Genomic DNA, 27,088 nt, shown 5'->3' with positions numbered 1-27,088 from the left:
AACATGTGACTAGCAATTAAATTATCACGTGATCAGCACTTGAATTAACATGTGACTAGCACTTGAATTAACATGTGACTAGCACTTGAATTAACATGTGACTAGCAATTAAATTAACACGTGACTAGCACTTGAATTAACATGTGACTAGCACTTGAATTAACATGTGACTAGCAGTTGAATTAACATGTGACTAGCACTTGAATTAGCATGTGACTAGCACTTGAATTATCACGTGACTAGCACTTGAATTAACATGTGACTAGCACTTGAATTAGCATGTGACTAGCACTTGAATTAACATGTGACTAGCAGTTGAATTAACATGTGACTAGCACTTGAATTATCACGTGACTAGCACTTGAATTATCACGTGACTAGCACTTGAATTAACATGTGACTAGCACTTGAATTAACACGTGACTAGCACTTGAATTAACACGTGACTAGCACTTGAATTAACACGTGACTAGCACTTGAATTAACATGTGACTAGCACTTGAATTAACACGTGACTAGCACTTGAATTAACACGTGACTAGCACTTGAATTAACACGTGACTAGCACTTGAATTAAAATGTGACTAGCATTTGTATTAACATGTGACAAGCATATTTTAGCACGTAACTCTGCATGTGAACATGGGAACAAGCGTATGAAATGTGAAATTGTTCCTCGCTTGAACTCTGAAATAAATAATGGTGATAAAAAAAACAAGTGATCCAAATATTTCCCTTTCATAACTTCATGATAAACACAGCACAACATTTGTTTTACGGACGGTAGATTTCATGGCAGGGTTGATTGAACGGCAGATTCAGATTCTGGAATCAGATTTTCAAGTTCGGTTCGTTTGCTTGTTATATTCTACTACGATCGCAACAATATAGATTGTGAACTGTGATTCGGCCAGTCCCTAGTATAAGTACGAGGCATATGTAGCAGGAGATAATAATAATAATCTAATACTAATAATCATAATAATAATCTTAACATGTATACCGAAAATTCAGGGTGTGAAGCGCTGTTGATCTTGACGAAAAAACGAGCCCGTCAGCTCCGATAAACAATGTCTAACTCGAGCTGAGGACTATTCTGCTGCTTTTATAAATGTTCACGAATGTCTATACTTCCCTTTTATAGTTACATCATTTCGTAATACTCGGAGAATTTGTATAAAAAGAATAGTTTATTTTTGGCACATCTGAAGGCAAAGATTACCATCATTTTTTTGCGGGAAACACCCCTATGTTCTTTCGGTCTTGTAACAGGCGTGTATTTGGGGAATATAGTAATCTCGAGGTTTAGGAATTGTGTGTCGCAGAAGCAAATTAAAGGGGGAGGCTTGGGTTGGGGCTACTTCTGACCAGTAGCTTTGAACATGGGCTTTAAATATCCAAAAGAATATTTGGATAATAAATTTGAATCAAGGGAATGTATCAAGATAACTTAAAGGGAACCCACAGCAAGTAAATAGAAACGACGTATAACCAATACACAGAGGTAACCACAGGCCACCCGCAATATTAAAATACCATCGCGGTATCCGTGTAACCATGACAAACCCTAAACACCTGTCGTCCCCTATCACGTGACCTAATTAATTCCTGTCCGCGTCTTGTGTACCGCACAACAAGCAGATCATATCACTTGTCACGAGGGGGTTTACCGAGGGATTTGAAGAGCTATTTCAAGAGCAAAGACCCACTCAGCGACATTTGGTGAGTGATGTTTCTCTCTGTAAACTCTCCTAATATTCTATTATCACACTATACTTCTAACGTCGTGAGGGGTAGAGGTGTCGATTTCCTATTTGTAACTTTGAAATCTGAAACAATTTAAAAATGGTGGTATCATTGTTATTTGATTCTAGAAATAAATGGGCCAGATTATATTTGAAACATAAATATTTCTTGCATTTTTTTTATGTTGTGTATTTCCTGGGCATTTTGCACGTGCAGCCTTTCGATGAAATTTTGAAATCTATCTCTGTGAACACAAGATAGTATCTTTCACTTGAAATATGCATCTGTGAGATGCATAATTAAATCATAGCATATTTCAAATACAATTTCTCTTAAATCGTATTCCCTTGCTTTTTCAAATTAGTACTTGATGGACTTATAATGACAAAAACTTGCAACAGTTTTTATAAGTTAATGTTTTATTCCACTTGACTCTAAAGAGATGCTTGTCAACTTTTTTCACTATGCGACATTTTCGTCTTTTTAATTCCCTCCATTTTACCACAAACCCCACAGCAAAGAAACCTCATAACGAATAATAAACTGTGGTTTCGAAGTGCTAATGTACATCCATTCATACAAGGGATAAGGATTAAGCGCCACAAAATGCTTAACATCACGGGTTTCACGGGTTCTGTTGGAAACATTAAAAGATCGCTTTTAAATCGTAAATTGTTGGGAATACTTGAAAGCCGACTTTCGTAAAAATAACTATTTAAGAGGCTTTGTTTGCTGTATCAGTCTCGGGGGTCAGTTTTGATAGCAATCATAACATGAAGATAAACCATAGGAGACAAACTCACAAGAGAGGAATAAAGAATCTCTGGAAGGAAAGGTGAAGATAATCTATGTCAACAAAAGGGAAAAACAGGTTTTTGCTTGTCGCTTTGGAGAAAATCTCTATTAAATCCAAGGTTAACCTGGATTAGAGGGAGTTTGACCATTATACATAAGCCAATCTTGAATCGTGTTGCATTAGGAATGACATATCTGTGTGATAAGTGATTTTCCATTTCGAAAAACGATCCATTTTTCCCTGATGTAGCTGCAGACGGTCAGGAATATTGGCTTCGTGCGCGTTTCATTAAGAGGCAGACGGAAACACAAACTTTTTGGTAAGCAAGAATAGGAAAGAAATGTAAACAATAAGCATTCTTTTCCAATTCTTTTTCAATTTGTTAATGAAAATAATGATCTAATGCTTGGAGCAAGAAAGTAAAGAATATAAATGCGTTTTACTGTTATATAATTGTCAGTAAAATGATAAATTAACTCCTTCCATTGGATTTTATGTGTAAAACATCCGGGGTTGATACCAGACTTCCCTTTTCTGGTATGTTACAAATAATGTGACAAATATACTTTTTATAAAATTGCACTATTCATAATAATGATAAAAGAATCTAGAAAAGAAAATATCAGAAGGCATCTGTTTTTTTAAACATTTTCAAGCCTCTGCCAGCCGCCGTTTTGCCCTGTCAATTGTGAAAAAGCATCTTTTTCCATCGGCTTAATAAGAGAAGCTACTGCAATATTTTCGATTGAATTTGGTAAAGGAAGTATAATATTTGCTTTGAGATGGTAATATCGTAATATATAATGTATAGACAAATAATTTTTTTCCAATACTAAATGAATTCGCGTGTCACTTATGCACGGGCTGCTGTGCGGGCACCCTGTGTCCTCCACTGCCATTCGCCTTACATACTTTATTACAATAAAGTACTCGCTATTCGGAATACGCAAGTGGAATCGTGACATAGGAATATTTTTCGTTTTTAATTTGTATGTTCGTTAGCATTGCATAATACTAAAAAGATCTCTTTTTCAAACATTAAAACGTTTCCTTTGTCTTGCTGTTGTGGGATGTTTTAAGGCAATGCGAGTACTAATAATGCGGCCTACATATCGTGTCTAAGTGTAACCGATATACCGGATTTAGCACCAGGAGATATCCATGTTTCATGCTGCTATAGATAACTACATACTTACTAAGCTGATAAACGTTAAAACATGGATCAACATGATTGGAATTCATCGGATCGAATTGCATTGTTTGTTCTTCGTGTGAAGTGCACCAATACTAAAGACGCTCGGTTCTCGTTCCACAGATGGCGTGACTAAAACGAGCTGCAATGAACACTAGATGACAGAGACTGTAGTCATTGCAATCGAACTTCGATTGCCTTTTAGTAAACTTGAGAAGACTCAGCGAAAGGACCACCACCATGGAGATGCTCACATCAATAGAAGTGTGGATTTTTGTAACCGTATTCTCGGTACTTCTGATACTTACTTTACTAGTCAACGGTGTATTGCTGAGACTCATATTCGTGGCATTGAGGCACAGGCTTCGCCACCCGCGTCTAAGGCACTTTCTCGCGAGCCTCGCGTCCGCAAACCTGATAGCGAGCTTTGTGAACCTGCCACTATGCCTCTACGCCCTGATCAAAAGCGAGGTCCGCAACACAGACGAGATTACAAAGACCACAAGCGATGTTTATTACTACAGTTTCGATGTGTTCTATGCAGTTTTATGTATTCTACATATTAATATGCTGATGACGGAGAGGCTGTTTGCAGTCGGCTGGCCCATCCATCATCGCATAGCCCCTGAAATGCCCGATTACGTCATCAGCGTAGGGATATGGCTAGCGGCTGTACTCATCTCCACTGCGTCCTACTTGGTGTATAACCACACGGACTTCCAGCACCTTTCATTCGTGATTCTGATTAGCTGTATTGCGGTCCCTACTTTAGTCGCCATGCTGTTATTCGCGTGTATCCTCGCGAGTTCGAATCGCAGGAATAGGACAATGGCGCTGAATAACGATTTCTCCCTTTCGGTTCTCATCGCTATAATGCTTGGAGCCTTCACGGTGACATGCTTACCGCTGCATTGTGTGAACTATCTGAGCTACTTTTGCAAGGACTGCGGGCTCACGGAGCCCTATTACGTCATAATGATGTCACTAAGGAGCCTGCAGTACAGCTGTGGTGTGTTCACTCCAGCGGTCGCTCTGTTTGGAGTAACCGAACTACGTAGGAACATGTCCTGGTGCTGTTTCACGTGTTGTGCTGTGGACGAGGACTCGAACAATGACCTGTATCACATGGAGGTACCCGGCATGCTTCGCGCCGCTCCAGGCTCGCAATGCATGCTGACTAGAGTGACGCCCGCGGTCAGCACGGAGAATATCCAGCTGTCATTCCATGAACAGAAAGTTGAGACAAAATGATAGGACGATCCACGAAAGCTTTAATGCTAGCTAATGTCAGTTGTTACATTTATCTCAATAAGATATATATTAAAAGTGATGAACTGTGTAAAATTTGTTAGCGCGTCGGCCTCTCACCGCTGTGGCCCAGGTTCGAATCCTGGCTCTGACTGGGGATTTTTCCGGGTTCCTGCCTTATTCGAATTTGTGTTACAAGTGAGTTGAAGTTATTCTCCTGCGTTTCCTGTCTTCTCGGATAACGACACTAGACCGGAGGTCCCGTCTCTTCAAGCTGCACTGCACCCCAGGGGGGTACTCCCTATATCCATCGAACGGGGATCATCATCTTATCTTTTAGGGTGTAAATTTGGAATCTTGGGTATCTTTTAGGGGTAAAAATGAGAATGCAAAAGTTTTTTCTAACTTGGTATTTTTAAGGGTGCTATTACAGCCATCGCTCATCTAACTTGTAGCTCATGAACGAGCGTTAAAACGTGTCAATCTTCCATTAGAGTCAGGTTTAAATGAACTTTTTTATTACAAATTATTTACGTTTGTATCTTTTAGGGGGTAAATTCATGCCTAACCACGCCCACTTTTAGGGTTAAAATATAACCAGACCACGCCCACTTTAGTATTTTTAGGGTTGTTTTTTAAAAATATCCCAACGATAACCCCCGTCCGTTTGATATCGGAGTACCCCCTTGGGCACTGTACTAACCTGCACCTACCTGTAGGGACGTAAAAAGACCACCACGAAAAAATCCCTCTGGCAGTGACCACCCTCAGGGACAGTGCTTACTAACAATACACACATGCGGGCACTTGGTGTGGGGCCTAGCTTTGTTGTGCCTTCCGCACCATTATAACTGGTGGAAGTTGGTACAAATTAGATCTTGAGGGGCATGGGATGCTCGTATCTGTTGCACCTGCTTTTTATGTGAGACGGGTCAGGGCGCTGAATCCCGAGGGGACTTTCCATATAAGTAGACGGGGGTGATCGTCCTATCTTATAGGGTATAAAGTGCTATTATCCACTCTTCACATCGTCCTATTCTGCTATCCCCTCGCGGGGGGGGGGGAGGGGGGCCTAAGCTAGTGGATCATCCTATGCGAAAACTGGACATAAAAGATATGTACTCGTTTGAGGCTCAATAAAATTTCATTCCTCGTGTTTGAGTGTTTGGGTGCTTCTGTAGCATGATATCCTTTCAGTTTACGCATTTGCCTTAAAGCGCCTATTCATTTCTGTCCTAAGTGCTAAGAGATTCAAGATCAAGGCAATAACATTTGTTTGAAATAACTTGTTCGAGAATTCTATGATTTTTTCAGTAAAGCGGATTGTTATGAAAAAGGAGCTTCGCGTCGACTGTTGGTCAAGCTACAGATTATACCTACAAAGTGAAGGTAGTATTGCACCTTTAAACTTTTCCTGCGTGAATGGACTTTGCAAAAGACTTTGCATCCTCTTCCCCTACGTTAGACTGCTTAGCAGCCGCTCTTAGTGTCACGCAGCTTGTGCGGGAAGCGTGCGTGACACTACGAGCGGCTGCTAAGCAGACTACCCCTACATATCCTCTTTTCGTTTTCTCCCTCTGTGACGACAGACTGTAAACTTATCATCCCCCCGAGTTTTTTATGACACAATTTAAACACATGATGCAAATTCTTGTTCTAGCGCCCGGTCTTAAATGCCCTCTCTCGCTATAGCGCATTTTTAGGCATAAATACACTCTTTAACCCCCCTCTTCCAGGTAACCACTCCTCTTGCGTAAATGAAACCCTAACCCTTGTTGACTAATGGGCCTGCTTCTTCCACAACACACCCCGGCTAATATCAAAGACATGACCCTGCTCCTCCCCACACCTCCCCCCCTTTAAGCTACCCCTAGGGTACCACCACCCCCTCTCTTTCCGGCTAATATCAAAGACATGACCCTGCTCCTCCCCACACCTCCCCCCTTTAAGCTACCCCTAGGGTACCACCAACCCCTCTCTTTTCGGCTAATATCAAAGACTCGACCTTACTCCTCCCCACACCTCCCCCCTTTAGGCTACCCCTAGTGTACCACCATCCCCTCTCTTTCCGGCTAATATCAAAGACATGACCTTATTCCTCCCAACACCTCCCCCCCTTTAGGCTACCCCTAGTGTACCACCACCCCCTCTCTTTCCGGCTAATATCAAAGACATGACCCTACTCCTCCCCACACCTCCCCCTTTTGGCTATCCCTAGGGTACCACCACTCCCTCTTTTTCCGGCTAATATCAAAGACATGACCTTACTCCTCCCCACACCTCCCCCTTTTGGCTATCCCTAGGGTACCACCACTCCCTCTCTTTCCGGCTAATATCAAAGACATGACCTTACTCCTCCCCACACCTCCCCCCTTTAGGCTACCCCTAGGGTACCACCACCCTCTCTCTTTCCGGCTAATATCAAAGACATGACCCTACTCCTCCCCACACCTCCCCCCCTTTAAGCTACCCCTAGGGTACCACCACCCCCTCTCTTTCCGGTTAATATCAAAGACACGACCCTGCTCCTCCCCACACCTCCCCCCTTTAAGCTACCCCTAGGGTACCACCACCCCCTCTCTTTCCGGTTAATATCAAAGACACGACCCTGCTCCTCCCCACACCTCTCCCCCTTTAAGCTACCCCTAGGGTACCACCACCCCCTCTCTTTCCGGCTAATATCAAAGACATGACCCTGCTCCTCCCAACACCTCCCCCCTCCTTTAAGCTACCCCTAGGGTACCACCAACCCCTCTCTTTTCGGCTAATATCAAAGACACGACCTTACTCCTCCCCACACCTCCCCCCCTTTAGGCTACCCCTAGTTTACCACCACCCCCTCTCTTTCCGGCTAATATCAAAGAAATGACCCTACTCCTCCCCACACCTCTTCCTCTTTAAGCTACCCCTAGGGTACCACCACCCCCTCTCTTTCCGGCTAATATCAAAGACATGACCCTACTCCTCCCCACACCTCCCCTCTTTAGGCTACCCCTAGGGTACCACCACCCCCTCTCTTTCCGGCTAATATCAAAGACATGACCTTACTCCTCCCCACACCTCCCCCCTTTAGGCTACCCCTAGGGTACCACCACCCCCTCTCTTTCCGGCTAATATCAAAGACATGACCTTACTCCTCCCCACACCTCCCCCTTTAGGCTACCCCTAGGGTACCACCACCCCCTCTCTTTCCGGCTAATATCAAAGACATGACCTTACTCCTCCCCACACCTCCCCTTTTAGGCTACCCCTAGGGTACCACCACTCCCTCTCTTTCCGGCTAATATCAAAGACATGACCTTACTCCTCCCCACACCTCCCCCCTTTAGGCTACCCCTAGGGTACCACCACCCCCTCTCTTTCCGGCTAATATCAAAGACATGACCCTACTCCTCCCCACACCTCCCCCCCTTTAAGCTACCCCTAGGGTACCACCACCCCCTCTCTTTCCGGTTAATATCAAAGACACGACCCTGCTCCTCCCCACACCTCCCCCCCTTTAAGCTACCCCTAGGGTACCACCACCCCCTCTCTTTCCGGTTAATATCAAAGACACGACCCTGCTCCTCCCCACACCTCCCCCCCTTTAAGCTACCCCTAGGGTCCCACCACCCCCTCTCTTTCCGGCTAATATCAAAGACATGACCCTGCTCCTCCCAACACCTCCCCCCTCCTTTAAGCTACCCCTAGGGTACCACCAACCCCTCTCTTTTCGGCTAATATCAAAGACACGACCTTACTCTTCCCCACACCTCCCCCCCTTTAGGCTACCCCTAGTGTACCACCACCCCCTCTCTTTCCGGCTAATATCAAAGAAATGACCCTACTCCTCCCCACACCTCTTCCTCTTTAAGCTACCCCTAGGGTACCACCACCCCCTCTCTTTTCGGCTAATATCAAAGACATGACCCTACTCCTCCCCACACCTCCCCTCTTTAGGCTACCCCTAGGGTACCACCACCCCCTCTCTTTCCGGCTAATATCAAAGACATGACCTTACTCCTCCCCACACCTCCCCCCTTTAGGCTACCCCTAGAGTACCACCACCCCCTCTCTTTCCGGCTAATATCAAAGACATGACCTTACTCCTCCCCACACCTCCCCCTTTAGGCTACCCCTAGGGTACCACCACCCCCTCTCTTTCCGGCTAATATCAAAGACATGACCTTACTCCTCCCCACACCTCCCCTTTTAGGCTACCCCTAGGGTACCACCACCCCCTCTCTTTTCAAAGAAATGTTTACAATGGGTCTTAGGCAACTTAGCCATAGAACCTTGTCTACCAATGGGCCTTCCCCCTCCCCCAACACAACTTACCCCTCGTCCCTTCCCCGGACCTAGACCAGATGAAAGCTGACACCCTTGAACAGGTTTACAATAAACCCTTGTCTACTATTGGGTCGTTTGCTAACCGGAGGCCCCACTTTGCGTCTAAAGCTTGACTGCCTGCAAAAGAGATATCGGTAGTTCTTTTCTGGCGGATTGCCTTTCGCTCAGCAGGATAGAATTACGGCACGATAATTACACTAAAATCTGTCGGGATTAAGATTCCGCGGAGAGCAAGCCGACGCTAAACAATCAGGAACACCTCCGTTGAGATCTGTATATTAGATAGCTCCAAGAAGTAATGAAGACGTTTGGGCTGCTTGTAATTATTTTCAGTGTAATAGGTAAGTTGGTGGGTTTTGAACACTAATATATGAGAAGAATCTAATCATATTGTCTGAATAAACACGCAAACGGAGCAGAAAAGAATCATGGATGCAATAAGGTCGCTATCCTTACCCCAATTCGCAGCATCTAAAAAATAATCGTGTTACAACGATGCTTCAAAGTTATCGAATTCAGATTGATGCCCAGATTTGCCTGTTATATTTAAGTAATCTTTTATTAACTCGAACTCGAAAACCGAGTAACTGGAGCTCCCTGCTAACGCTATAATTTTTTTTATTTCCCTTGCCCACATGACGCGCTGTAAACTCAATTTTTTTTAAAAATAAAATTTCAAATCGGTTAGGAATTCCATTTTTCGGCTAAGTCCCATCACGCATAGCTTTAATCACGCATAGCTTTTAGACTCAAGCCCTCGCCCTCGCTAAGTCGAGCTAAACGGGGTTTGGAGTTCTACTGTATCATAATGTATTCATTTGTTTCAGGCATGGGCCCTGGAGCCAAGCTTGACCAGAAAGCGGTGGGTGTTTGTTTTATCGTGTTACAGCCAGTTACAGCCACTTAGACCGACTAGCTTCTGCTACCTCCAAGGGCTATGTGCTCACATATCCTTCTTTACTCTAGCACGGGTCTAGCTCTACATAAATTCTTCTTCCGTCTTATAGCCTACCTATAAATATAGTCCAGAGTGCTATATAAAGTTATTGTTATTATTGTTGTTTTTGACAATAAAATTAAGTTGTTCCTGCTTGAGGCGGACATGAGGTTTGTCGAGCGAGACTAAACAGCTTGTGAAGAGAATCGGAAAGTCGGACAAGATACAAAAAAATCTCTCGAAGTTGCATCCGATTTTAAGTCGAGCAGACAACAATGGGTGAATGCACACAAAATCGGCTCGACAAGTCGGCGCGTGTCGCCTTATTAGCCGATGATATTCCATGACTACTTTAGTGTCTTTAAAAAAGGTCGATCAACCACTCCCTTATTATTATTTATAATTGAAAATACAACAACTTCTTTTCAAGAAAACTTCGGAAATAACAACATACGAATGAAGTCTGATACGTTATTGAAGATTTGGATTGAAAATATATTGATTACTCGCTTGAATTAGGTGAATTAGATGAATTAGATGAAAATTAGCTGAATTAGATGAAAATGGATACTTTTTGCGGCTCAGCATTGAGCGGGAGCATAAAATGGCGGCGTGATTGATCTTCTTTAAGGGAGGATGTACACCCGCCCCGACTCCTCGTCCCTAATTCTAAAACCAAAACTTTATCGATGTTTGATGTTTGTTGTTGATCAGATTCCTGGAGGGGAGCGCGTGAGCCGGTTGCGTGACGCTTGTGAGCGTGACCCTTATACTCCTTGGGAAAGCCTGACGCGTACCGAGCGGCAGATTGCGTTACATCACATCCTAGTGAACGAGAAGCAAAACATCTTGTATTGTTATGTGCCCAAGGTCGCTTGTTCCAACTGGAAGCGGGTGATTACAGTTCTCGATGGCAACGCCTCAGATACGGGTATGCACTTCTGTCTGAGTGACAGGCGCGTTGACAGCAGGGGCGTGTCAGGGGCTCATAAGTAGGAGCAATAAACTTCCTCACATTCTTGTATTATATAGGTGTCACGGCGTTTCCTAGGATCAGGCTATTTTTAGACGAGCGGATTAACCAATCAGATGCGACCATAGTACGTACGTTTTGGCTGAGCTCAACTTCACGCGCAGTCTCAGACAAAAAGCTATGTTTTCTCTTCGGTACTTTGACTTTTGTTGCTCTCTTCTTCCATGATGAATCCAACTTTATCTACGAATTTAAATTCTGGCTTGCAATTCTTTTGTTGAACAAACAAAACCAACAGATGATGGATAAAGAAATATTCTTCTTAACTGAAATTTGCGCGTGCAGCCTCACGTCACTAGCGCGCGCGACCAACGTCAATGTAGCTGATTGGCCAGTTCGTGCGCGCGCGTCTAAAAATAGCCTGATCCTAGGAAACGCCGTGACACTTATATAATGCAGATGATTTCCCTTCCCACTTATGAGCCCCTGGGCGTGTCTAGAGAAAAACAAAGGGTGGGGTCCAGAGAAGTAATTCACTATCCACGGATTAAACGGCAAAACGTCATCTTCATCTTTAATAGGTCACATGATCCATCTAGAGTGGTCCGGACCCCCGAGACGTGCCTGGATAGGATTTGCTTGGGTGTATGATAGGGGTACCTAAAACGCTTATTGATAGGCGACGGGAGGGGGTTGCCACTCCCACATTTACTCACATGAATTGGCTATTGAAAAAGAAAGAAGGGGAAATATTGTCTTTGGATTTATTCGATGCCTTTATTGGTGGTCCTTGCTTTCCCTTTTACAAAATCACCAATGAATTACTAGGCACAGTCTGATATTTTTCAATAACACTTGCCTTGCAGAGACCATCAAGGCGGTGAACCATGAAGGTTTCAAACGGCTTTCAAGTTTCTCCGCAGAGGAGATCCGGTACCGACTTCAAAACTACTACAAATTCATGTTTGTGAGGAACCCCCTGGACAGGCTTGTCTCGGCTTATAAGGACAAACTCACGGGAGATAACGGCTACTACTTTGAAACCTACGTTAAACTGATGATCAATAAATTCCGCAACAAGTACGAGGACACCAAGGCGCCGCCACCTGGCACCAAGGGGGCAACGATCACGGAGTTCTTTAGATACTTGACAACGACTCAATTGGCAGCTATGGACGAGCATTGGATGCCGTATAATCTTCTATGTCAACCGTGTATCTTCAACTACGATTTCATAGGCTCTATGGAGAATCTAGACGAAGACGCCGAGGAGGTTTTGCGGCTGATGAATGTTAATGATCTCGTGCGCTTTCCGCGAAAACAGCGCATGTACACGGAGCGTGCGCACAACCCGAGCACCGCTGAACTTCTATCGCAGATTCCCAAGACGATGCTCAGATCTATTGTACATATTTATCGTAGGGACTTTGATTTATTTTCTTACGAGAAACCACAGTAATAAGAGCTCTAAATAATACAGTAGATAGAAGTAGAAGCCATTTTTCTTTGTCGCGCTCCAGGGTCCCACCCTCTCATACTCAAGACAGACAGACAGACAGACAGACAGACAGACAGACAGACAGACAGTGTATAATTTGGTCTTATACAAAGAATTCCGTGGCACGAGGGGGAGGGGAGGATTGCCACTTTTCAGCCTAACAGTCTTGAAATGTAAGATAGTGGTTTTCAAAATCCCGTGCAACAAAATGTAGTTGTTTAAGTGTAATAGTCAAGCCAGAACAAAAGAGAATAAAGACATTGGTTTATTAGCACTAAATAAACTAAATAGTATTTGACGGGTTTTTGAAAACCACTCTATAACAACAATGCAGTAACCAAGTTGCATTTTATTTCATTTTCACTTTATTAAGGCCAAAGATGCACAATGTTACTAAGTATGAACGTCCCAGAATCAAATTCTTTAAAAACTTGAAAAAAACATTTCAAATTAAAAATACCAAGTTACCTGCGATGCACAAGGCACGTTAATGTATTATCTGGACAATACAATCTTCTAAGAAAACTATGCTCTTTGTTTATTGTGATAATATGTTGGGTGAGTGACAAAATGTTGGATGGGTTTGCAATTTTGAAAAGGACAAACAAAGCTATAACGAAACGGTAACATCTTCTATTATATGTCCATCATGTGGAATATGTCCTTGCCATTCAAATAATAAATCTCGCTATACGATCCTAATGGAAATCGGAAATTCTTTGACGACCTATAGTACATCGAACCGGGTGGGCCGACTGGGCTGAAAACGTCTGAGAAACGTTCTAGAACACTTGATCGCCAGCAACGAGCGGGCGTGTCTATGATGCGGTAGGGGTCGAGGAGAATGCAAGCTTGACAGTAAATATGGTCTTTGCAGCTGAAAGAAAATACAGGTAGACAGCTGTTTATAAGCATATTCAGGCCTGTAAACACAGGGGGGGAGGGGGTTCTGCTAGAAGGGATGGTTAATTCATGCCCCCGGGGTGTGACAAGTCCAGAACGGCTGCGAGCAAGACTATGGTCTAAGAACCTCCCTCCACTCCCCTTTAGCACCCCCTTACCTTCCCTCATCTTCCCCCTTTAATTTTCCCCACAACTCAAATCAAAACTTTTCTTTAACCAAACAATCTATACACTACACTACGCCCAATATACTGGTTGGCAGTGGTGACGCGTGCTTACTTGAGTTGCGGATGACGTAATGATTGCACATGACGAGAGCCTCAAGGGCCTGGGTCACAGATTCCCATTCGATGAGACCTGACGAAGTCCTTGCTGTAAACGTAAAAAAAAAACACATTTAATTTAAAGCAACTTATCTAACTTGCAGTATTTACTTACTCGAGCTAATGTCACAAAATTAATTCCAGCAAATTAGTTAAAAGAATCAGTTACTAGTCAGAAGCTTCTTGAAGAGGCAATATCACAGTTTATCAAAATGAATAACAGCCTAAAGTGCAGTTGTTGCTGGACTTGTGAAAATCCTATAGATCTATAATAATATAAGGGAAAAAACCGCGGTACCTATATAAAGGGGCCACCATTGAGACAAGTGGCTGCTTCATAGGCGACATGCACAAACAGATCACGTGACTGGGTGGCTCTCACGCGCTCGGGCTTTTGGCGCCAAAATAACAACAAAAAGCAACTTATTTAGCTATGAATAAGCCAGAAAGTTTCATTTTCGGAAAGTTGAAGGATTTTATCTCTTTAACCTTTTATGGCATGACATTCTCAGTTATTTCTTTGTTTATTTTTGGCTTGAGTTTGTACATAAGTTAAAAAGTCGCCTGATCAGTTAGTACAACTTGCCTATTAGAGGTAACTATATAACTTCATGCACCAAAGGTTGGCCTACCATTTCCAGAGGGTGAAAACATTTTAATAGTCTTTGGGGGAGCTACGCCACAAACTTGACACATCTGAAATATGGATAATAAAAGGTATAATCAGATGCAAACAAATGTTTTCTGCCTAGTTCTTTTCTTTTTTATAATATCTACAGTAATAATATCACAGTATTTAACAAATTATTAACACATCACAAAAATTGTGCAACATCAGAGGCTCTTCTACCCATCCAACCACTGGACGTTTTCATGTCAAACGTTTTGGATGATCAATTTGAAAAATGATCCAACAAGCCACTACACTCATTTTTTTTTATAAGAACCTTTTTATAAGAACATTCAGCCTGGGGTTTACCACATGCTAAGAACATGCCAAGGCTTAGAGAGCAGCAAAATGCTGAGTTTTGTTCGTGTGATGCGTTCTAGAATGCCGATGGAATTGGTTTCATAATACACCCTTAAATATTATTGCTATTGTTCATTTGCGTAATTATCTTCTTCATATTTGATTGAGTATCTTATTCTCATATACACTAAAACTTAAAAACATTCTTAATAACATCTTTAGCCTTAACTTACTCCAAAAATAAGAACGGCCATCAACCTCAACTGATAATTAGACGTTTTTATAAAAAGAGTGTATTGACAGGTCAAGGATTCACATTCACAAATGAAAAAAAAACCCATGTGTCTGAGCAAAGATGGGATAAGGTCATTCATGCAAAATAATTCAGTCAATTTATGTAATGCCAACTACTGTAATGTCAATGGATCAGCGATAGACAGTAGTGCTGTCTTACCTCTCTTATTTGCTCCTCGGTACAGTCAACAGGAGCGTTGAAGAAGTGCAGAACCTTCATTGGCGTGAACACACCTGGTCACAGTCAGTCAAGGAAAACAGTACAGGAAACAATTTAACATGGTGAATAATTTACAGCCGCAGTTGTTCAAAAAAGCTTTTTCATTTCAAGTTGACAACTTTTACATACAGCTTCATAAGAGTTACATGTGTAGAATACACTATTACTAGTATTTAGTTCACATCTTTGGAATTAGTTAGAAAGAACAGCTGGGCTCTGAATGCCATTACTCTAACATCCAAAGAAATAATAATAATAATAATAAAAAAAAAAAAAAACCTCTTAATAGCAGTATAAAAACCTTTTAATAAAAATATGAAAACCTTGACTATGAAGGATCCTCTGGAGATTGCTAATGTGTGATGATTAAGTCATTAAAGGATTCGAGAAAAGAAAGACGTGTGTTTTGAAAAACACTCTGCTTGATAACTCTTCTTATTACTAACTAATTACTATTTGAATATCAAGGATACGGTTTTTACTGCTGGCTGTAGCACTGGTGAATCTGTTGTTCTTGGAATTGTCAAAACTCTTAAAGGAGGGGCTACCATCAGGAAGATTTGGCACATTTGCTGGTTCCACAAGGTAGTCCTGCTTGGAGAAACTAAAATGGACAAAGATAAAATTTTCTCAAAATCAACCCCATTTCTAAACATATACAGTTTAAACAGCAAATGTTGATAGGCAAATGAACAGTAGGTATCATGGCTCATTTTCATCTGAATTTAGAAGAATATTGAGTCAATAATACAATAATTTGTTTAAGGCCTTCAATGGCTACACAGTTAGAGCCAGGCGGCTCTTACTTCGCTGGAGTTCATTTATAGCCTTTATATTTGTATCAACATATCCAAGTATCCACAAACACCTTTTGGTCCAGGAACTACCATTTGCCATTTGCACAGACAATTTCTTTTATAGGTGGAAAATAACTGATGTGCAGTCTTTAGTAAGCAAACCACCCTTAGGAAATAAAAACAAAATAACAACAGAACCATCTGGAAAGTAGCAAGAAATATTATGTGGCAAGGACGACCATAATGGCTAATTATTATGCCTAAGAGGGATGCATGTTTGAAACAGGTATTTCCTTACATTTTAACAATACCTTTGCCTTAGGGAGATTCCCCTAAACATTGTGTACTACGCTTATCTCTTGTTTACCTGAACTCCAACTGCTGGTCAAACAGTGTCATTTTAGAGAGATTTTCCATCACAGTGTTACAAGCCACATGCTCATGGAGCTCTGCCATGGCAGTGCCCGGTTTGCCCAGAAGGAACTTAATCTGTTGAAAAAGAGTAAAGGGTTAGTGCTTGGGATTAAGGAAGACCAGTTACAGGGAATGGTACTAAATATACAACACAAAGGGAGGCGAGTATTACAAAGCTGGCTCAGTACTTACGGCTTAAAGGTACAGTATAACGACTATTAGCATAGCCGTCAACTCACCCGCATTAGGCAGGTGTCACAAGATTTTGGACCTCATCACAAGCCTAATTTTTGTGAGAATGTTCATACATTCTTTGTATTCACCGGCACTCACTCTCTTGGATTTCCCCATATATTTACTGTATTTTACCTGATTTTCCAAGATTTCTGTCCAAGTTGGGTTGACAGCTATGTATTAGAGATATTGTCTACTTTGCTTTTGTAAGAGCTTATTGCAGATGGAGGAAAACAAATAATTCACCCACCTTAATGACATTGCCATAGCAACAAAGAAGATTGAATAGCCTATCACAGTTCATCTTATCTTTGTCTAGCCCGTAGACCATGATGACGTTCCCACCCGAGGGGTGGTTCCTGTATGTCTGCATCTGTGGCGCCTGCATGGGCTGTGCACCATACCCCATGGGCGGGGCTCCTCCATAGTTTGGCGCCCCTCCATAGGCTGGAGGACCACCCCCGTAAGCTGGTGGTGGTGGGCTCAGGAGACCTTGTTTTGGTGGAGGATGCCCAAGCATACCTGGGAGATAAGAGCATGAGTCAGCAAACAAACAAACGTTATCACAAAAAGTCTAAAACTCTTATGTCAGGGTTGTCTCTAAGATATTTGTCTAAGAAATTCAGATTGTATGTGTAACACAAAGAGAAGTAAAAATGTTAACAAATACAGCATTTGCATAGGTACAATCCTGAATTAATATTTCCATTTATAGGATATTGGCATAAGGTAGAGACAAGCCATTGTGTTTTGCGCAGTACAGTATTTTGTTTCTGTACATGGTACTTTTGTACAGTATTTTCTTTTTGTATTGAAGCCTGTAAGCTTGCATCACCGGTATGAGCTTGTTTAAGGCTTGTCTTGCCACTTTTGATATTGCAAAAGCAAAGCTCCTTAGTATGATAAGTGTGACGATGTGCTGTCTTGATTGATGTGTCTTTGGTAAACCCAACATGCTTTTTGTGATTGTAAGATGTTCCAACCCCCACTGGAAATAGCATTTGTTTGGTATAAAATTTAACTGCTCTGCAGGTTGTATGCAGGCAGACCATGTAGCCATTTTGCCTCAGATGGTGGGGGTGTGACTTCAATCTTATACTGTTGTATTGATTGTGCTGTTCAGTGTAACTTCACGTGGATTATTGGTTTTAAAGATGCATGTTGCATAAAAGCTTTTTCTTTTCTGTGGATGACAGTTTTGCAGATTCATGTTGTAACAACTGTGTAGCCATTTTGCTCCAGTTATTTGTTTGACCGCCTTTTTCTGGTGTTGTATTGATTGCACTGTTCAGTCAAACTGTATAAGTTCTTTGTGGATAATTGTTGTTCTAGATTCATTTTGCATCCTTGCAGACTGTGTAACCATTTTGCTTCTGATAGGGGTGAATGCACAATTTATGGTGTTGCGTTATTCAGTAAATATTCTGTAGGTAATTCGTTTGTAGATGTATTTTGAATGCTAACAAACTGTGTAACTATTTTGCTTCAGAGATGAGTGGATGCACCTCCATGCATTTCTTGTATCAGTCTTTGTTGTTCTCATTGTTCTCATTCTGTTTACAGGAGGCTGTGCAGGCTGGTTTGATACAGTAAATACACCTTTTGCTGTTCGGTAACGGGAAAGGGACATTCATTTGTGCCAAAAGTTACATCGATAGTGTGTATTGTATGTTCATCAACATCGCACGAAACATCATTTAGCGTGACTCGACTTTCAATAGCAATAATTGAATATTTGTGAACATTCATTAGCATCAACGGAAAAGCAATAAGGCACTTGGACATTCAATTCGATTGGAACATTCTTTTGCGCAATGAAAATTCAATTGCATGTTTGGACAATCAGTAGCGTTTAATGACAATCAGTTATACGAAATAGATAGTTCATTAGTGCTATTAACATAAACAAGGACAATCAACAAGTCTTTTCAGACAATCACGTTCATCAAGGTGACATTCATGAATGTGGTTTGACAATCATTTGTTCCATTCAAACAAACATTATAAGAAAAGAAAATATTAGTTTTATTTCGATTTTTGAAGTGACATTTATACCTGAAATTGATCTCTATTAACACAGCGAAGTATATAGGTTTGCATAAAATAAAACCATTGCCCACATTTCGCTCCCGTGACTGTTCCTATGTTGTAGCCTCCGATGTTGAGAAATGGGCTGTGGTGCGGTAACTTTTTAGCTCAGTGTTTGGGCCGGTATCTAGTGGGTTATGGTGCGCTGGTGCACCGTCGTAATTAAAAATGACGTTTTCGTTGGGGTAAAGATTCAGTTGTGTTTGTGAAGTTGTTGAATCTTTGTGCATTCATTCCCGCGATGAAGAAAAGTGGAAGATAAGACCGTTAGTGGGTGAAATAGCCAAAGTGACTGCGATATTTCTTCCAATTTGACCACATACTTGGCGATACACTCTCACCCCTCTTCTAGCTCTTCCCTGTGTTCGAGGGGTTTCTTGGCAGCATTTCTCATACAAACGTTTTTTGTTTTTCTATAGCGAACGAGTGAGTATGTATTTTTTGCTTTTATAAACTCTCCACTAACTCTTTCTATTATTTATAACTGATTGTCAATTAACGCTACTGATTGTCCAAACGTGTAATTGAATTTTTGATTGCATGCAAAAGATTGTTTATTCCATCCCGAATGAATGTCCAATTGCGTTATTGATTGTCCGTTGATGCTATTGAATGTTCGTGCATGTTCAATCATTGTTATTGAAAGTCGAGTCACGCTAAGGATGTTTCGTGCGATGTTGATAAACGTACAAAGCACGTTAACGATACAACGTTTGGCACAAATGAATGTCCCTTTCCTGCTATTGAACAGCAAAAGGTGTATATGGCACTGTATGGCATGCAATTGCATAGTTGTGCCAAACATACTGTATCTCAAGTCACACTGCATTGTTATGTTATTCAGGTTGCAACTGTTAACCCTGTACTGTGTCTCTCAAATTGTGATTTTTGGTGAGTATCTTTCTTCTGTTGGGCTTGTACTGAATTGTAAAAACAATGAATCAGTAGGCTCTTGAGGTGTGAAATCTATTCTGTATAGTATGTTTGATTTTGTACTGCACAAGGACTCTCTTCTGTAGGGTAGATTCAATTGTGTATGAAAATTCTCTTGGAAGTTGTGCACTGAAATTTTTGTTGCATTGCCTATTACTTCTGTGTCATGCATTCTGAGATGTGCTGGGGGTATAACATCTCTTCTGGGTTCTGGTTGTAAGCAGGAATGCCCAGGTGTCAAGGCTGTTGAATCTCTTCTTTGCAATGAAACGCAAGGTCTTATATTTGCACCTATTTTTCAACCCTCAACACGGCATGTATCTCAGTGAAAGTTTGTCAGGCTGCGTCAAGAGTGATGCATCTCTTCTTTATGATAAAAGACAAGGTATGAGCTAAATATTCTTTTCCTCAAAATGGTGTCTGACCCAGTAAAGGTTTGGCAGGCTTGGCTGTAGTAAGTTATGTAGTAAGTCTGCTTTGTCAAGAGTGTTGTATCTCTTCTGTGCAATGAAGTGAGCAGCAATTGAAAGATGTGAGCACCATATTCTTGCATTCTGAAGATGGCATGTACTGGTATCTCAACTTAAGTTTGGCTGGCTTGGCTGTAGTAAGTTGTGTCTGCTTTGTCAAGGGTGTTGTAGCTCTTCTGTGCAATGAAGTGAGCAGCAATTGGAAGATGTGAGCATCATATTCTTTCACTCAGAAGATGACATGTACTGTACATTTATCTCAAATTAAGTTTGGCTGGCTTGGCTGTGGTAAGTTATGTCTGCAGTAGGCTTTATGGCATGTGTCTCGATAGAGTGGATAGTCTTGACCCTGTAATGTCTGCAGTTGGCTTTATGCAGTGATAATCTTCAAGTGTATGATTCTGTGTGCAAGTCTGAAATGGAAAGTGAAGGAAACCAGTGAATGCTTAAATCTCAGAAATATCAAATCATCTAAAAACTACTGAATTCAGGTTTATGCACAACCAAGGAGTGATACCTTATGGCATGAATCCCAGTGGTGCTGGTTGGGCCAGTGTAGTTTTATGAGCCATCAGCCTAATGAAGACAGCTGTAACACTTATAGCATGACTGCTGGAAATGCTGGCTTGATCAGATTTACAAGCCAAAAAGACACTGGAGCTTACAGTGAGAATGAAGGTTAGTAAAATGTAAAATAAAATAAAGTAAAATTTGGAATGCTATAACCATAGAGACCTGATATGCTTGCTTCTTAAATAGTAGACGATTACAATTAACCAATATGTTGTTATTATCAAAATCAAAATAGCTATTCCTTCAGGATAATTCTAGAAACAGAGCAAGCTCATATGTAAGAAAAATATGGTAGGGTAGAGCCCCACCATAAGGTCACCCACTTAAACAAGGACTTGTGACACAATATAATATATGCATTGACCAATCAGAGGATAGAAAATGTGTCCCTTTACAAATTAAAAGCTTGATCCAAAGAAGTGAGAAGAGGTATAGTATTTTGGAAATCTTGGTGAGAGTTCTAAGAATTCACAAAACTGCAGTAATAAAAGGCAGTTTTTTTGGGGACAAGCATGTCCTAATTATTGGTGTTTTAGGTTCAAAGGACATCCTTATCAGTGAGGCTTTAAGGCATAAATAAAGAGGTGCATAACTTATGCGTACATGTCTTACCAGGTCCTTTATCTTGGGTGTAGTCATAAGTCTCAGAATCATTCTTGCGGACATTCAATTGTTGAGCCTAATGAAAAAAAAATGAAAAGAAAATTAAAACTGAGTTGTTTTTTCTCTTGAAGAAGACACTTTCATTCTAATTACCTTAAAATGCCTAAAACAATGTATCATTCAAAAGAATGCTGATTAATCTTGAAGTTTGTGTTAGTTTACATTTGAAAGTTCTAAAGCCTACAGCACATGAAAGAAAACAGAGCAACAATCCAAAACTGAGTGATGACATAAAACTGATGAAAATGGAAGTTACTCTAGACAGTATTAGTGCACAGAAGCCCAACACAGGGACATGAGAGACACAGGGACATGAGAGACACAGTGACATGAGGGGCACAGTGACACGAGAGACACAGTGACATGAGAGACACAGTGACATGAGAGACACAGTGACATGAGAGACACAGTGACATGAGAGACACAGTGACATGAGAGACACAGTGACATGAGAGACACAGTGACATGAGAGACACAGTGACATGAGAGACACAGTGACATGAGAGACACAGTGACATGAGAGACACAGTGACATGAGAGACACAGTGACATGAGAGACACAGTGACATGAGAGACACAGTGACATGAGAGACACAGTGACATGAGAGACACAGTGACATGAGAGACACAGTGACATGAGAGACACAGTGACACAGTGACATGAGGGACACAGTGACATGAGGGACACAGTGACATGAGAGACACAGTGACATGAGGGACACAGTGACATGAGAGACACAGTGACACGAGAGACACAGTGACACGAGAGACACAGTGACACGAGAGACACAGTGACACGAGGGACACAGTGACACGAGGGACACAGTGACATGAGAGACACAGTGACATGAGAGACACAGTGACATGAGAGACACAGTGACATGAGAGACACAGTGACACGAGAGACACAGTGACACGAGAGACACAGTGACACGAGAGACACAGTGACACGAGAGACACAGTGACATGAGAGACACAGTGACATGAGAGACACAGTGACATGAGGGACAAAGTGACATGAGAGACACAGTGACATGAGAGACACAGTGACATGAGAGACACAGTGACATGAGAGACACAGTGACATGAGAGACACAGTGACATGAGAGACACAGTGACATGAGAGACACAGTGACATGAGAGACACAGTGACATGAGAGACACAGTGACATGAGAGACACAGTGACATGAGAGACACAGTGACATGAGAGACACAGTGACATGAGAGACACAGTGACATGAGAGACACAGTGACATGAGAGACACAGTGACATGAGGGACACAGTGACATGAGGGACACAGTGACATGAGGGACACAGTGACATGAGGGACACAGTGACATGAGAGACACAGTGACATGAGGGACACAGTGACATGAGAGACACAGTGACATGAGAGACACAGTGAATGATTTGACTACATACCCTTGAGTACTCAATTTTGAGAGTGTTGCATCCTGTGTAGATATCAGCACCATTCAGAGTCTCCTTAGCATGTCGAGCTGCTTCAACACAATCAAATCTTGATTCTCTGTCAAGGTTGACTTCCTTAGTTGAGAGCATCATAGCTGAAGTACACTCTACAACTGATTTACACTCTGCAACTAGTATTGAAGAGGTGTGGCATATATTAAAGTCATAGTGTCTAAATCAAAGTATGCGCAGACAGGGCAGATAGACCTTTCCTTCTACAGGAGTTCTTAAGTGTTCTCTGCTCAAAACCTGGTCATCTTGTTTCAGAAGTCTGTATCACTGAAGAGTTTCAACAAGTCCTGGCAATCAAAATAAAACTACAGTAATACACTTGATTAGCTTGTCTATGAAAAGGATACTCGACCATGGCCTGTAGCCCACTCTTCCTGAAGATGACAATCCGCTGCACCATTCCTTGCTTGCTGAAGATGGTGTGCAAGATATCCTGGGGAGAGAAGATGGGAGAAATGGAAGTCCATGATACTTCCCAATAATTTTAGAGAACAACTTGAACTTGGAACAAAAAATCCCTGTCAGCTTTAACTAAGATTTAATTTCCTTGGGGAACTCGAACTTAAACCTGGTTTAATCAAGGCTAGTTTAAGCTAGTGTTTTATTATCTGACTAATTTTACCCAGGTAACTTGAACTTTCATTATGTTACTCTCTAAAAACTGATTTTTGTCTCCCCAACAACAGTAAAAGTGAAATAAAAATGCATAATGTAATTTTGATAGCAAAGATTTGATTGCTTTTTTATTTTTGACATATTTTGATTGCTGTTCAGCAAAAAAAAAATCACTTAGAGCCAATAATTATTTTCCCTACTGCAATTTTATTGGCCTACCAGTTACCAAGTCAATAAGTTTTTAATCGTTATGGTATTCAATACTCACAGTAGTGACCACATATTGAGGGTTGATGATTGTGATCAGTAAGATCTTGTTGGGCTGGGTTTCTGAGCGAACATGGACATTCCTGAAACCAAACACACATTATTATTCCCTAAATCCATCCTGACTGTTGTCTTTCAAGGGCAACTTATATTACTCTCATTTTCCTTGATGTCTGCTTTGAACAATAATCTTTTCATTGAACAGTCCAACCAAAAGGCACCTTATTTTTCCAAGGACGGATAACCCTCCCTTCTAGAGTGATGCTGATGATGACTTCAAAGGGTGGCTCCACCCTAAAAATTGTACTCCCAGTTGCAATTAACTTGTAGTGGTATTTTTAGAAAATAAGGAATTGATACATTTTGTTTGGAATGCTCTAGAGGTTGCCATATCTTAAAATTCCCCCACAAGCTTGGGCCAGGTAATGAAAATCTAGTATCCCCCTTCCTCAACTGAATTTTTTTTATAGCCATCTCAGGCACAGTATTTAAAGTGATATTTTCTCATACCTGGAGATTTGTTTGCTTTTGGAGTAGTTGGCATATGCTGGTCTACCACACAAGATGACTGGGTTTCCCATCTTTAGACAAATCAATAGCATTGAGTGTTAGTGGTGATCATTCAAGTAGCACTTGGACATGAGAACAAGGTGTAATGGCTCTTAAACACCAGGCTAGTTGTGATCTTTGGTAGCACAGGCTCAGAATTTAGAAGCTAAACATACATTAGTCATATATATCTCCAAAAAATGCATTATATATTTTAATGCTGCCTTATTTGGGCTTTATGTTTTGAGTTTGCATCATATCAAAGTAATAAATAAAAAGCTACTGTATTTCAAATATTTTTAACAAAGCTTTCAATGATGCTAAAGTAAACGTAATTGCATATGTAACTTTGAGCTATGTGTTATGGACTTAAGCAATTGGTAGACTAACCTGGGTTTGATTCACTAGTGTGTTAGCACATGCGATTTCCTGGAATGCAATGAACACAAACAAGTTACAATGTAGTTTATAGTAGAGTGGCATGTTGTATACTGTTAATTTAAAAAAAATATCTCAAGAAAATCAGCCAATCAGAATATGAAAGCTTTGACACAAAACCTCAAAGCTAGAATTTTTCAAAGATCACTGAGTTAGTTCTTCTCCAAGATGATTGGTTAAGTCAAGGCTCCTCACACTCTTATTGTATAATTATTTCAAACATCAGGGGGGCCATGGGTGTATGCATAGCAATATTAAAATTCAAATATAGAAAACAAAGCATGTTTATAGAACGCAAAAAAAGGTTTTATAATAACTTATATCTTGCATAAAAAAGGACATTCTATGACATACAACATACAATTTGAATATGTAGAGGTTCACCAGACATTTTTAGAGACAACAAACAGTGGATACGGAAGAACATAGTCTGTATCACATTTGTTTGACAATATTTAAGGTGGCTGCATCAATTCAAAAGGAATGCTTTCCCAAAAAATCATGCATCCTCAAACCGCTCCCATAAAATCATTATCTACATGATTTCTCTAATTCTTTCAAATTCTATGTAGTGCTAGGTTAAATCCAAACCGATTGCTGAATAATTGAGGTTAATCGAAGTTTGGGAAAAAAACGACTGTAGTATAAATACAAAATGTGAGACCCCTCTGAAATATGCTGTAATAAATAAATCAGGTTTCAAGGATCACGCCTGTGAAATATAATGATATTAGGTTGGGCCGACCTTGCTCTAAGTCCAATATAACGATCTGAACATCTCGAGAAAGATGTCTTGAAGAATCATGAACATACTGCCAATCAAATAGTTCACAGAATAATACTACCATCTAAAAGTAGGAATTGATATGTCCCTTCATAAAAACATGTAAGTATTAACATTTGGAGACTGTGATTTCCGAGTTTTTCGCTTGGAGAAGTAAGCAGCACATTTCTGCCATCATTATAATTCAAACACATCCATTTTGATCGCTTTTAACTTTTGGTAGATTTGGTTTGGACACTTACAGTTTAATTATGATCAAAGCTAATTTATAGAAAAGTAGTTACACCAGATTAGAGTTGAATATCTATGCGGGTAACGACGTAATTTTGCTGTATCGGTTACGCTTCTAGTCTCCCAGAAGCCGCAAAGCTATCTTCGAACTTCTGTTGTTTTGGATTTCAGCTGGAATTCACATGGGTAGCAACTAGCAAAGAGCGGCTTGACATTAAATGGTGGTTCATACGACCTAGCAGATATCATATCCCATCATTAGGCCAGTTCTAGTGCAACCAGCCCCCGTAGATAGCATAAAGATAGGGTTGCAAAAATGTATACTGGATCGAGCTCTAAAAGGGTAAGATGGAGTGAGTAAGGTTGTTTCACGTGCTTCCGTCTGTTCCACTCGCAAACTTGCCGATCTGTACTCACCTCAAATTCTACAAGGGCTTGACGTATCTTAGGCATCATGGTGATACAACTAGAGAAAAAGGAAAAACATGAAGCAAGGCTCATTATGAGAGATCTTAGGGACGAATTTGGTTTGATCTTTACCTGATATTTCCGTACTGCGAGAGGCACTGCATCAAATCTTGCTCTCTCGCTTCGTCTGCAACTCCGCGCACGTGAACGACTCGACTGGGTTCAGCAAAATGAGGATCTCCACCACCATAGCGATTGTTTGAGTCTGAACTATCTACGCGAGCCCTTTTGGTGGGCTGGTTGCCGTAGTTGTACCCGTATCCTTGGACTGCTTCATATCCATGCTTTTCCGCCATTTTATCACTCCTACGTATGCACTCGGTTTACCCAGAACACACTGCGAAAGGCACATGGAGTTTCGACGCCCGCGATCATACCGCTGGTTATCTCAGATTTTTCTTGAAAATGAAAAAAAAAATATGCTATCGATCTGATCACAATAAAGTACTGGTCTATGAGATATTTTTCTAGGATTGAAATTTTGGAATTGTTCGCGAGATATTAATTGCATAAGTCATCATCACTCTTCTAGTGGTAAAAAAGAAATTGACCTCCAATGTACTTTTTCAACAAAAAGGAAGTCTTTTATTCGACGGCCCTTTTATTATTGTTAGGGGTAACTTTAGTAACATTTGTCTTTTCCAATTCTGA

General features: G+C 41.1%; 2 protein-coding genes across 5 annotated transcripts; one reads left to right on the top strand and one right to left on the bottom strand.

Moving 5' to 3' along the window:
• The first annotated feature begins 1,470 nt into the window (after positions 1–1,470).
• On the top strand, positions 1,471–12,701 carry LOC5510750 (carbohydrate sulfotransferase 14). 4 transcript variants are annotated; one of them, XM_048730592.1, is made up of 5 exons: positions 1,517–1,722; positions 6,297–6,371; positions 10,139–10,173; positions 10,963–11,179; positions 12,088–12,701. In XM_048730592.1, the coding sequence occupies exons 2-5, from the start codon at positions 6,311–6,313 to the stop codon at positions 12,678–12,680; spliced, it is 906 nt and encodes a 301-aa protein (XP_048586549.1). In that variant the 5' UTR covers positions 1,517–1,722; positions 6,297–6,310; the 3' UTR covers positions 12,681–12,701. The 4 variants fall into 4 exon arrangements, with proteins under 4 accessions (XP_032235879.1, XP_048586549.1, XP_032235880.1 ...); XM_001631164.3 differs by lacking the exons at positions 1,517–1,722; positions 6,297–6,371 and adding an exon at positions 9,070–9,652; XM_032379988.2 differs by lacking the exons at positions 6,297–6,371; positions 10,139–10,173; positions 10,963–11,179; positions 12,088–12,701 and adding an exon at positions 3,858–6,138 and having other exon boundaries at positions 1,471–1,722.
• Positions 12,702–13,066: 365 nt separating this feature from the next.
• LOC5510753 (heterogeneous nuclear ribonucleoprotein L) lies at positions 13,067–26,769 on the bottom strand. The gene is made up of 15 exons (XM_048730591.1): positions 26,510–26,769; positions 26,387–26,435; positions 24,907–24,945; positions 24,478–24,548; positions 23,969–24,050; positions 23,433–23,518; positions 23,026–23,122; positions 21,551–21,617; positions 17,125–17,396; positions 16,594–16,715; positions 15,903–16,033; positions 15,370–15,443; positions 14,578–14,641; positions 13,902–13,994; positions 13,067–13,596 (listed from the first exon to the last, which is right to left on the bottom strand). Exons 1-15 carry the CDS (start codon positions 26,731–26,733, stop codon positions 13,538–13,540), a joined length of 1,530 nt encoding a protein of 509 aa, XP_048586548.1. The 5' UTR covers positions 26,734–26,769; the 3' UTR covers positions 13,067–13,537.
• Positions 26,770–27,088: the final 319 nt, after the last annotated feature.

The sequence above is a fragment of the Nematostella vectensis genome, chromosome 7, assembly GCF_932526225.1.
Source record: "Nematostella vectensis chromosome 7, jaNemVect1.1, whole genome shotgun sequence".
NCBI classification, from domain to species: Eukaryota; Metazoa; Cnidaria; class Anthozoa; order Actiniaria; family Edwardsiidae; genus Nematostella; species Nematostella vectensis.
This window is presented reverse-complemented; position numbering and strand designations above follow the sequence as displayed.